Source organism: Thunnus albacares, chromosome 17 (genome assembly GCF_914725855.1).
Source record: "Thunnus albacares chromosome 17, fThuAlb1.1, whole genome shotgun sequence".
Taxonomy (NCBI): domain Eukaryota; kingdom Metazoa; phylum Chordata; class Actinopteri; order Scombriformes; family Scombridae; genus Thunnus; species Thunnus albacares.
In genome coordinates this window covers 19,829,203-19,842,159 of record NC_058122.1, presented here as the reverse complement: position 1 = coordinate 19,842,159, position 12,957 = coordinate 19,829,203, and the positions used below count along the sequence as shown (strand labels likewise).

General features: G+C 39.3%; 1 protein-coding gene across 1 annotated transcript; it reads left to right on the top strand.

Annotated features, from left to right (window-relative positions):
• Positions 1–1,559: 1,559 nt before the first annotated feature.
• On the top strand, positions 1,560–9,656 carry gper1 (G protein-coupled estrogen receptor 1). Its single transcript, XM_044331788.1, has 3 exons — positions 1,560–1,997; positions 5,242–5,366; positions 6,672–9,656. The coding sequence occupies exon 3, from the start codon at positions 7,075–7,077 to the stop codon at positions 8,176–8,178; it is 1,104 nt and encodes a 367-aa protein (XP_044187723.1). The 5' UTR covers positions 1,560–1,997; positions 5,242–5,366; positions 6,672–7,074; the 3' UTR covers positions 8,179–9,656.
• The last annotated feature ends 3,301 nt before the right edge of the window (positions 9,657–12,957 follow it).

The following is a 12,957-nucleotide window of genomic DNA, read 5'->3' as shown; positions in this document are numbered from 1 at the left end:
CTGTTTATTTCTTACAGTTAGACCCAGCAACAGTAACAACATAAGGTTGCACAACAGTGTATGTATTCGTAAAACCCCAGAGCCAAAACACAAATAGATCCAGCAGGAGGAGGTCTTGAATTATATGTACTACATCTGGAAATGATATGATAATGGAGTGAATTGAACGTGGTTGTCATGGTTGCTGTTTCCCCCTTCTGAAGAAAGGAGTTTCATGGGGCTTTCACTTGACTCTGTTAGCTTAAACAAAAAAAAACAAACCATCAGTCAACAAGTGTAGTTACCATCTGTATTTATGCCTTGCTTTTGATTTTTACAGTACAGAATAATAAGCTAATTACGCAAAGGGATTTTGTTTTTCTTATATGAAACACAGCTGAAGAAATATCAATATTAGACATCAATAGCCTGAAGTCACACTTTCTACATGGCCCCAAAATGTGCTAATCACAAAAGCTAATCAACCAAATTTTACTAAACGTTTGCTACAATTTTACTTAACATGCCAACTTTTTTATCACTACATTTACATTCACTTAGCAGACGCCTTCGCCCAAACTAAGCGACGTACAAAGGAGGTAAAATCTGAGCTACAGTAGATCAAGAAACTGACACAAATGCCACAAGATTGGAGGTGAATGACATAAGACAGAATACTAAAGAGATAGACTGAGAAGGAGGGAGAGACAGTGAGAGAAAGAGCATATTAGCTAGGTGAGTATCGGTAATTTTGAGCCAGGTAAGTCTTCAAGCTAGCAAAAGGGTTGATTCTTAAACTCTTAACATTATAAAAACTCACAAAAAATAATCTGTATGAACTAAGTGAACCGTGTGTAAAACAACAGGTTTCATTGTTTTCCTCAGGTTGCGTTAAGTCGAAGTGTACCAGGAAAAGCTCTTAACTGAACAAGCATCTGTCTGGGAATGGGGGGTAACGCTGACCTAGCACAGTTTTTTAATGTGCTACATTAGTCTTAATGTTGTTTTTCTCCTTTAGAGGTTCAGCCAGACCAAAAGTATGAGGGTCAACTTCAGTCGCACATAACAGCATCGAGCATCAGACCACCTATGTAGTCAGAACATTTGGCTTGTGGCTTTAAATGTTTCATTTGGCTGTCAACCAGATTTCACACAAAAACCGTAGGACCACCGCTGTTTTTCCTATTGCGGACTGCAGAATATAAAGACGAGAACAAGATGAGACAAGTTACAGTGAGCGTTTTGGAAAAGAGTGTCAGACAGGGGGGACAGCAGTACAATAAAAATCATGTATCCTTGAACCAACCAAGAGGAGAGTGAAAGTGTCAGAGCCTGAGGGCTACAACAATACTTCTGCAACCAAACTAACAATGAACACGAAATCAAATACAATAGGTTGGGGATTTGGGGAGCACAGACAGGACAGAGAACAAGTAGAATGATTGAATGCAAAGAACCAGATCAAATAGAAAAGACCACGTGCTGCAATCCCAGACTGGCTTTGATCCCAAGTTTGGATTTAAATGCGAGCAATAAAACAAACTGGACTGACTGGTGTCTTGTATCTAGAACTTTTTTCCTGCAATTGGTGAAGAGTATAATTCATCTATATGTCTTTTCAGATGTGGCTGATGCTGTCCTTGACCTACTTTGAAAGTTACTACCATAATGATTCCCACAGAACAGAGCAGAGACTTCAGGAAGGAACCTTCGTCTTTGACCCACCACATCACTTCAGGTCTGGAGAGACAAGTGGAGCAGGGCAGATGCTTGAAAAACAATCCGCCCTTCCTCCCCTGCCAATCTTGTTCTTCAGCTTTTCCTCTTCAAAAAAAGGGGAGTGGAGAATTTAAAAAAAAAAAATTAAATATACTAACAATGAAATCCCAGCATCAGCTAAATATCAAACCCGGCTCTGGAAGCGCTGCAGAGGAGCTGGGCTGTGCAGGATGTTCCATTCAGAGGTTGTGGTTGTGGCTGTGGGAGATGTTGGATGGAGCCAACAGCACATCAGATTGGTAAGTGGAGGCAGATGAGGCTGTTGTACCCTCCCTCTTCCAGACCTCCCACTTTCACTACCCCAACCACAAGCAGTTAAACCCCACAACTTCCCATTAACAACACTGGTAATGCTGTCTTGTTCATTAGATGTCACCATGAAGTATTGTTGTTCTTTCTTTCATGGTAAGCCTCTCTTTCATACAAGGAAACAATAGAGTTATTATAATTATATGTTTTCACAGCTAAGGAAGGATTTCTTGGTTAACATAATTATAAAAAAACAGCAACCAAAGTATTCACTTAACTTCTATAATTGAATTTGTGACATGGATAACATTGTCTAAGTTTCAAAATACAAAATTCAGCATGACGCCCTCACCTGTTAATGTATTGTTGGTGCCAAAAATCAATTTCATAAACCTCCCTCTGTATCACATCAGTCATTTGTCTGATTCTGGTTCAGCATGTGCTTCTGACATTCATATTTTCTCCATCTTTCCATCTTGCCAGACGGTATTCACAGTTTATGCCAGTGGGCCACCCAGTGGACATAAATTGGGAGTGCATCCTCTCCCAAAACTCTCAGCAAATTAATCCAGTTGGAAAATCCAGTTGAAGGCAATAGCTGAAGCAAAATCTCCTAAGTGATCATAAAAAAAGCAAAATCTGAAGGCAGGAAATGGCAAGCTTACTTGTTTCAGCCATGTTAATGACAGCAAAAGACATAAAGCAGAACAACCAGTCACTATAAATAAGTTTGCTACAACATGTGTCACCACTTCTTCAAGTGGTTCACATCAACCTTTTCCATCACACATCATTTCAGTGATTGTTAGCACAGACAAGAAGCTTTTTCTGACAAGAAGCTGGTCTTGGAGGAACATTTTCCAGATGAAACTCACTGTTTATTTTACCTTATGTTACCGTACTTAATTCGTTCCTTCCTTGGACGTGTTTCATAATCTGGAGAAATCCTACTATCAGTCAGTGTCACGACTCCTATTTTAAACCTTTTGTGGTGTCTTTAGATACAGTAGGGTTATGACAGGATATGCACCAAGAGTGCTCTCTACTGGGCTTCGAACAGTGGTATCACACATGAAGTTTATTTCACTGTGTGTCTAAGATCTGTTTTCACCAAAGGTAGAACAAATATAACCTATTCTACCCACTCTGCTTAAAGGGCTGTGTTTGAGTAATGCTCCCTCATTTCACATCAACCATAAGACTCTCCTTCTTTTCTTCCTCCCCTCTTCCCTTCCCTCTTTGACAGCCTCGAGCATCTTTCCGATAGACTGACCTCTACATTGTCACTTTGCCCTTATCTGTGTGAAGTCATGTGGAATGAATAACAGAGATTTCAGGTAGCTGAGAGAAAATCACACAAATCGGGCTTTCTGTATGACCTCTCAGACTTTATGTTCTCTTCTTTCTTCATCTCAGCTGTTGAATCGACTTTCCACCACGACTAAAATCCTCTGCCTCTAAGCCATGGAAACCGTTCTCTGCTGTGTCGTCTCTTATCAAAAACCAAAACAGAACAATAGAACAGCCTACAGCCATACTGTCAAGCACACAGACAGGACTGAGCACAGGCAAGATATCAACTCATGATTTGCAAGATAGCACAAGCATCACATAGGCTATTTAGCTTGTTGATTTGAAGCTGTGACACTCATCATCTCAGCTGCCGATATAATACAATGATTACTGATGATTATTTATCAAAAGAAATTTACCAAAGCAACGTGATTGGTCTGTCGGCAGGTAAGCTAGCTAAATGAGCAGCAGAGCAAACCAGTGTGCAGGGCATTGATACAAGCCTGTTTTTTTTAACTCACCACCTCCTATAAACCCAAAATTGTATCCCATCTTACCAGGAACTCTCTTTTGTGGTATGAGCTGAGCTGCCACTTGTTGTCTTTACTAGACCTGCTTTGTCTTCAAACTCCGGATATGCACTCACTCCACTAGCTGTATAATATTCAAAGCCCTGGAGCTGGTGCACAGGGCTGCCAAAAGAGCTGCAACCCCATACCTCTAGGCGATGATCCCGCCTTTGGCCTTGACTCTTCTCCCTCTGACTGTCCGTGGATGAAACGATCTTTCACCACTTTGTGAAAACCTCAGTCACATGCTTTCTTTTAGAACAAACTGAAAATCAATGTTATCATAAAATGCCTTTCGCTGTCTTCCCTCCTTGTTTCTTCTGCTTCCATTTAATCCTTAAAATTCTTGTCATTACATACCTCTCTTCTAAATGATTTAATCTCATTTTATAAGAGGAATCCACCCATTCAAGCAACATTAAGCCCATAATAAGGGAAACATGTCAGAAAGCAACATCTGGTCTGTACTGAGCAATTTAGAAACACTGAAAGTTATTTCCCCAACCTGCTGGATATCATTGTGCTGCATATTGATAGTTGTTTATTCTAAAATGATATGGTTTTATAGTTTTTTTAGTGTGATGCTGTCTGTTCATCATATATACAGTATATATAGCTCTGTTGTAGCAGACGATTAATGTATGTCTGCAATTATTGCAGACATCTGCAGTTAATGCATCCCAGCTGTCAAAGAGACACTACAGCACCCAATACCACATCAAATAGGTCTCCATACTCACAGTTTGAACACATAACATAGATTAGTTCAAATTATGTTAATGTTACTCCTCCTCTTTGTTCCCAGGAGCAAAGAGTCTGTTCTGTGTCCCCTTTATTGAGAGTGATGGCTCCCGGTCAGGGGGAAAATATTTTAAGCCTCTTCTGAATGTAATTGTAATATTGAGAATGAACATAAAAGGAGCAATGATCAGTGTCTTATGTTGCGTATGGGAATCAATAATCAATACAAAACAGTAGGTAAACATTTTTTTCTGTTTTTAATCAATGGAAAAAAATAAGAAAGGTCCTGTGCAACGTGTTTACACGACCCTTAAGACTAAAAGCTAGACCACCCAGGTGAACAAATACTGCAAAAAAATATATAAGTGGTTTCCATAACAACACAACCCGGTCAAGGCAAGCGTCACACTGTATTTATTTGCTATCCAAACTTTCCCTTGTGTTAAAATCAGCAGTCAGTCAGTTCAGTTCCTGGATCTTTTTAGATGCTCGGCAGACACCTGGAATCATAGATCGAGGGGGGGGAAGAAAAGACGCGGAGAAAAGGGAATCTGATCAAGCATGGTGACAAATCATGGGTGACAGATCTTCTCTTGCCTTTCTGTCTCTCCCACCCTCCTCTCCTCTCCAGACAGGGTTGGGCCAAACAGCAGGTGGTGCAGAAGAGAAGCCCGGACATGGGATGTACAAATCTCTGGCTCTCTGACTTCTGCACAGGACAAGCATGGAGAAGCAACAAATCCCAAATTTTAAAAAGTAAGTGATGTTTTTGATCACCACATCTTTGTTACTATTGCTGGTTATTGTAGAGTGCTTTATGTGCTATATAGTAATTTCAAGTTGTATCTTTAAAAACAGGACATTTTGCAGTTAAATTATATGTTATACACTAAATATACGGCATGCATTCATTAATTTTCAGTCAATATGTCGGCCGCTCAGTTTCACTGTATATCAGGCATTCCCTCATGTCAAGTGAATCCAGTTGCATAATGCTTTGTATATTATGTCATCAAGTAGTTCTTTATCTTGCTCCATTACATGTCATGATTTTTTTTTAAGAGAGCCTTTACATAATCTTAGGTCTGCAGATCAAAACGCGCTCAGGACAGAAGAACTGTTTCAAAAGTCTTTCAATCTCTTCCAAAATATAAGATACGATCCTTGAGGTATTAACTCAGGATTCAGAAATAAACTATGCGAGCTTGGATAGGTCGTAAAACCAATTTAGCTAATTCCTTTTATGGAACTAGCGATGGAATTTATGGGATTTTGTACTCTCCATAAAAACTACCGTGAAAAGGAAAGTCTGTACGCTGCTAATGCTTTGATATTGATAATTCATTGGAGAGTATGGTTTAAAGAGTGCTGTGACTGCTGTGAAGACTACTGTTAATAACAATGCATTAATATTGCAGTGTTTCCTCTGGTGTGAATAAAACCCTAAGGGCTGTGAATGTTTGCTAAAGGTCATGTTTGTCAAACAGGATACAGTCTTTCTATCACAGGGGAAAGTCTACATGAAATTTTGGGCCTGAAATGGTCCACAAAGGAAGAAGGTAGTCACTAAGGTATATAGCAAAAAAGCCTGCAGTGAATAGATATTGTGTTATACACATTCAAAGATATATCACAAAACCTGAGAGTGAGTGCCATCAAAACACACACAGAGGTTTGTTAAACGTTAATGACGAATATTTTTTCATCTCATCACCAATTAATAATCAGCATGTCTGGACAAACTGGTTGGAGTGAGCTCAGATTGGCTGAGGATTTTAAAGGAGGATTTCAATGCATCTGTTTAAGCGTGAAGTTTGAATTTTAATGTGCTTACTTTGTTGTCTGCCATCCATTTTAGACCCCTTAAAACTATTCACCAAATGGACTTATGCCATTTCCATATCTGATTTTGAATAGGAAGTTTTTGTTAATAAGTAAAACCAGCACTCCGCTGCTTCTATATTTTAATTTAAGTGCACTTAAGATTGCTTTTGTTCCGAGTCTTTGCGCCTAATTGTCTTCCATGTTCAGATTTTTTTTTCTCTTCTCTCCACTCCACAGCTCGGGTGTCACAGCAATAGCGTCTCTGGCCTGGGCTCGCTGAATAAAGATGCACATGGACTCGGAGAGACAAAGCAGCACTCAAATCAGATGACTCAAAAGAGGAGAAAGGAAAGCCACCCTCTAATCTCAGGTCCGCAGTTTGAAGAATCTGGACGATGTGAGTCATCAGATTACAAAGGCCAAAGGCAATTTTAAGACATGGAGGTGCTTCTGTTTTATGTCTGGAATCTATTGGTAGATGAATCTTGATGTCAACATGGGGTCAAAACTACCATAAACATTTTGATCCACTCACCTGACCTCTGTCAGCATGCCAACACAGTATAGATGATTCCCCCTTTAGAGAGACATAAATGGGAACTAACACGGTTTAATGATGTAGCAGCTACAGGTGACTTGCATGGTGCCTATGATTCAAGACAGTTCAACCACAGTAAGTATGGAAGTGCAGACAACCTCTATGCTCTGGATATATGTTAACAGCACAGAACAACTGAACACTTCATATGAGTACAACACTACGGATTTGATTGAAAACTCAGACAAATACCAATCTTACGTTATTGGTCTCTTCCTGTCCTGCCTGTACACCATCCTCCTCTTTCCAATTGGATTTATTGGTAACATCTTAATCTTGGTGGTGAACTTGAACCATAGAGAGAAGATGACCATCCCCGACCTTTACTTTGTGAACCTGGCTGTAGCTGACCTCATCCTGGTGGCAGATTCCCTCATTGAGGTCTTCAATCTGAACGAGAAGTATTACGACTATGCTGTCCTTTGCACCTTCATGTCCCTTTTCCTGCAGGTCAACATGTACAGCAGCATCTTCTTTCTCACATGGATGAGCTTTGACCGGTACATTGCCTTGGCAAGCTCAATGAGCAGCAGCCCACTGAGGACTATGCAGCATGCCAAGCTCAGCTGTGGCCTCATCTGGATGGCTTCCATCCTGGCCACCCTTCTTCCCTTCACCATTGTGCAGACCCAGCACAGGGGTGAGGTGCACTTCTGCTTTGCCAACGTCTTTGAAATTCAGTGGCTGGAGGTAACCATTGGCTTTTTGGTGCCCTTCTCCATCATTGGTCTATGCTACTCTCTGATTGGGCGCATCCTCATGAGGGCCCAGAAGCACCGAGGATTGTGGCCACGGCGGCAGAAAGCCCTGCGTATGATCGTGGTGGTGGTTCTGGTGTTCTTCATCTGCTGGCTGCCAGAGAACGTCTTCATCAGCATCCAGCTGCTGCAGGGCACAGCTGACCCATCCCGGAGGACTGCTACCACCCTGTGGCACGACTACCCACTCACAGGCCACATTGTTAACCTGGCAGCGTTCTCCAACAGCTGCCTCAACCCCATTATCTACAGCTTTCTAGGAGAAACCTTCAGGGACAAGTTGCGTCTCTTCATTAAGCAGAAGGCCAGCTGGTCAGTAGTCAACCGCTTCTGCCACCACCGCCTTGATTTACACCTCCATGTCAGGAGCGAAGTGTCAGAGGTGTAACTGCTAAGAAGAGGGACAACTGTTGAGAACCAGTCCACAAATTATACTATTCTTAATATCAAAGTGATATATCACCCAGTGTGAAATATTACCTCAGCTTTCTTCAGCTGTTTAGCTTTGCATCATAGTTGTGCCAGTGTCTCCATTAACCTGCTCACTTTCTGAACAAAAATACTAAAGCACCAAGAATGTACACAGGTTGGAAATAACTTAATGTGTGTATCTTTGTAGTAGATGACAAATTCACATACAGTACTCAAAAGCTATTTTCACCCAATGTTAATCCCAACGTTGGATTGTTTTCCTTATGTGTATTTGGTGTTATTTCTTCACAAAGTTAGTTGGGTGGCAAAGCAAGTGAGACGTCAGCATATAACCTTGAGGTACAGCCAATGGGCAAAGGTAACGTATAAATAGATGAATCTCAGAAGAGCTTCTGTGAAACATTTTTTATTGTGTGACCCATAAAACAAATCTTCAAGAATATGTTCAGACTTTGTAAGAACATGCAACAATAGCAAAAGGGCTGAATCACAGAGTAAATAATGTGTCAAATTGAATCAGGCTATCTGTTTTGAGCTGGAGGAGAAGGATCATTTCAGTTAAAACCTACAGTACATGTACATATCAAGCAGTAAAGCAATGTCAAAAATGTAATAACAGATAAGGACATCACAATTGGGCAACAAAATAGAGGACACCACAAGGAGCATTGACTTGCTTTTCACTGTCCCCGTCTAAAATATTACTGTACCCCTTGTTTTGTGCTTATCAGCTAACCCTTTTTTTTTCTTCTTTCGTATGTACAGCTTAATATTCATTGGACAATGCAAACAAATGTTCACAAATTTTGTTTTATTTTTAGAAATAAATAAATTGTTACACTTTTCCAGGAATATGAAGAAGAAGTTTCTGATTCTAATCAACAAATGTGTTTCTTAGACTTCAAAGACCAAACAGCCTTTAAAATAACCAGTCTTGTTCATGTCTTCACGTATTCCATGGAATAAATAAAGGGTTATTTAGCCTTATGCTGAATGTATTTATCACAGTCAACCTATGAGGTGGGTCAAACGCATATAAGATACATTTTTTATGGGGGTTGATTCCCCAAAAATGATGGCAGAGTATTTATATGGCAGCAAATGTAGGATTCAGTGAGTGCTCAGTTCAAATATGGCTGCAATTCACCCGAGCTATTACCCTACTTGTCAGTTCCTGTTAGCATGACGTTAGAGCAAAGAGGCAGGTGTTGTTTTGCCAGGAGAGGATGAGACTGGGTAAACACATCATTCAGTGTCGAAAACAAGAAGCATCTTCAGTCTTTTGTTCGCTCCTGTCTTTAACATACATTACGTTGATGAATGACAATGACCAACACTTGAGAAAAGTAATGGGCTCTTGTAACAAATTTTCTGTCAAAACATACTTCATCTGCAAATTTGTGGCTGGTTTTACATCCTTTGCTATAATTGTGAGCTGATTCACCTCTTTTTTTATTATTAAATCAATACAAATACTAAAATCAAACAATTAGAACAGCTATTTCCATACCAGACTCATTATGATCACTAGACTTGTGGATCCTCTTAAAATATATCATCACTTACAATCTGATAAAATGCTTGACAGAGCAGACACACCTTGATTACAGGTTAATGTAAAACAGATTACCAGGCTACACAGGTGCAGCTTAAAAATTTTGAATTATATCCCACCAAAGGCTTGATAACAGAGCTTCCATGATAACCTGTCATAAAGTGTTATGGCCTCTTTGTTTGTTGATCTGTCAGAGCAAACATTTTAAATTCTACGTTGTTTTCTTAATCATGCTTACATCTACATAATATGAAATGTAACATAGATTACAGACTATTCCCTCTGTTATTTGCATTTTTGCAAAAACAAACACTGCATGTACTACAGGTTCAGCGCATTATGTGGAAGAGGCAGATGGATGTATCATGTTGCACTGACAATAAGCATACAGGAAACTTTCATACCGAGTATGAAAATTGTACAAGAGTATATAAAATGTGTGTATTGCCAGCCTGTGGTGCGCCTGAGCTGTGTTTTTACATCAGGCAGCCAGAGATAATGGCGTGACTGGGAAAAACAGGAGCCCAAACCACAAACTGTTATTCCAGCTGTATCAGTCCCAGTAGCCTGGGAAAGCAGCGCTGGGGATTGTTTGAATGATTGTTTATTAGAGGTCTCCAAAAATGCAAAACTTGTTGTTGTGCTACATGACACTAAAGATTCTCTTGTATGAAATTTCCACCACACAGTTCTTTGTTCTGTATCATCATTGTGCAGGTAAATATTCCTACTTTTCACAGTTTCGTCTGTAAAAAAAAACAAAACAGTTTACCTCAACAAAGACAGGTTTTAGTGTAGCTCATACTATAGATTTGTATATCATATGTGGCTGTAAACAGCACATGAGAGCACAGAGGGCACCAAGACAGGAAGACAGGCGAGTAATAATGCAATGAGTGCTGTCAAGTTCATTGATATAAACAAGCAACACCTAGACACCAGAGCCAAGACCCTCCAAGTTCATCCCCAAGGGAAAGGCAAAGGATCATCTTTACATCACACATACAAGCACACACATTCAAGATGCTGTGAGAAGAGGTTGACAGCGGACTGTGTGTACAGCTGAGACTACTGAGTAAGGTTAAAGGTTTGCGGTGGCTGACGTCACAGAAAGGAAAAAGGGTGTGACTTTTCCCCTTGCTTACAGTCGTCATACTTCCTCTGAATGATGCCGGATTAAACAGCAAAAATCCATCTGATAATAGACTAAATACAACAGCTTTAGGTTATTCTTGTATAATATTGGGATGCTAATTCCAAATGGTGTTCAGACAGCAAAATTATGTGATCTAGAGACAGATTCTGGAGCATGTTTACTGTCTGAATGGGATAAAAAACATTGTTGGCAAAATTATTAAAAACACTGGTTTTATCATTGTATCCCTGCAAGTACAAATATATACAGAGCCCATTTATTACCAGTTTATTACCAGACCAGCTTTTTAGGTTCCAAAAAAATACAATCTTGCACAGAGGTCCCACAATAAATATATTATAATGTTCACTATCTGTTCATAGGTGTTGATTCAACAATAATAACTGATTTTTGAGGCTGTAGGTAGTGCTGGTATTGTATTGCATTATATTATTAGATATTTCTAATATTTTGTCCCCTCATGCATGTTAATGAGCATGGATGAAACACTAGAAACATCTTTCCACATACAGAAGCGTAGCCAAGTCCAAGTTAAATCAATACCTCTCTGACACAGTGTCAACAAAAACTAACGTGATAACTTAAAGAAATTAAAACTTATTGCAGTGCAGCTGTATTGGATTGCATTAGATTGTACAGATGTACCAAATCAAGTGAACACATCCAGGTCATCATCACAAATGAGAGTTGATGTTGTCTAGTTTGTAGCTAGAAAACAAAATTTAAAACACGAAATTTACAACAGTCTGCACTCTGCTTGAGCTGCTTAAAATGCACAGAAAACAAAGCAAGCAAAATATAAAAGGGCGAGCACCCTTAAAATTTTTTCTTACGTAAGAAAGGTACTGGACAACTGTAAATTGAGTGGGGTTGGGGCGTGTCAAAGTAATTACAACTGGGTAGTCCAGGGTTTATGCATAATTACAAGGCAGTGCAGTCAGTGGACCTCACCAGCTGAATAATGGATTAGACGTATAATTGCATTTGTAAATTAAAATCCCTTAGAGGAAAAAAAGAGTTCAACAGAACAGCTTCCCAGATACAGAAGGAGGGAAAAAGGATTGAAGGTTCCCATACGTCAGTAATGATGAGGTAGACCCTATCACATTTGTTACTGAAAATATTTTATATATTAAGGCAATCAAGCCCTTCAGTGTTCAGAGTGGTCTGAATAAACAGAAAAGTAAACTTATTACAGTGTGGACCATGTGTGTCCTCTGGTGAATCATAAAAATAACATAATGACTCCCAATACATGGAGATACTACATTTTATCATAATAAACACGCAGAGAAGCCAAACATAGTAGGTGCTTTATAATTTCCCAAAATAGATCACACTTAATTGTTATTCTTACCTACAAAGGATATCATTAACACTGGGATGCATTATGAGATGGTGGGAAATATAGAACTACTGTAAAATCAGTTACATTTAGCCTACACCTGTATACTAAATGCAGTATGTTGGCCTAATGAATGAGATTAAAAACAATGTCTGTAGGTTGGCAGGTGAGGTAAACAGTATTTGTAGATTGGAGGGCAACATGACCGCCTGTAAGAGCCTCATATAGAGAAAAAATGCGAGGCTTTTTACATCTTCCCCACCATACACACCTTCACCTTCATTAGAGCTGTTGATTTCACAAGTGAGGTGTTCAAATCTAAATGTAAAGCAAAGTCAGAGATTCCCAACAGATGACTCAGTATCTAAATTAAAGGCTAACTTGTGAAAGCTTTTAAAATTTCAAAGGAAAGCTTTTGAGGAAACTGTTGTTAACATTTTTAATTCCTAACACAGCTTTTGTTATTAAGCTTGACAGCTAATAATAATAATGATAATAATAATAATAATAATAATAATAATAATAACAGGGTATTGCCATTGAAGACAAAGAGGACAAGTCCTCAGCATAGTTTCTTATATTTGAGAGGAAGAGTTTCAGACACATTACAGATGATGGGTTTACAAGGCTGATTCTATAAGGTCAATATTCTTGAACATGACTGTTTGAGGCCAATGAT

What these genes read in the sequence shown, in the direction of transcription:
- gper1 (XM_044331788.1), top strand. Translation starts at nt 7,075, where the DNA reads ATGGTGCCTATGATTCAAGACAGTTCAACCACAGTAAGTATGGAAGTG.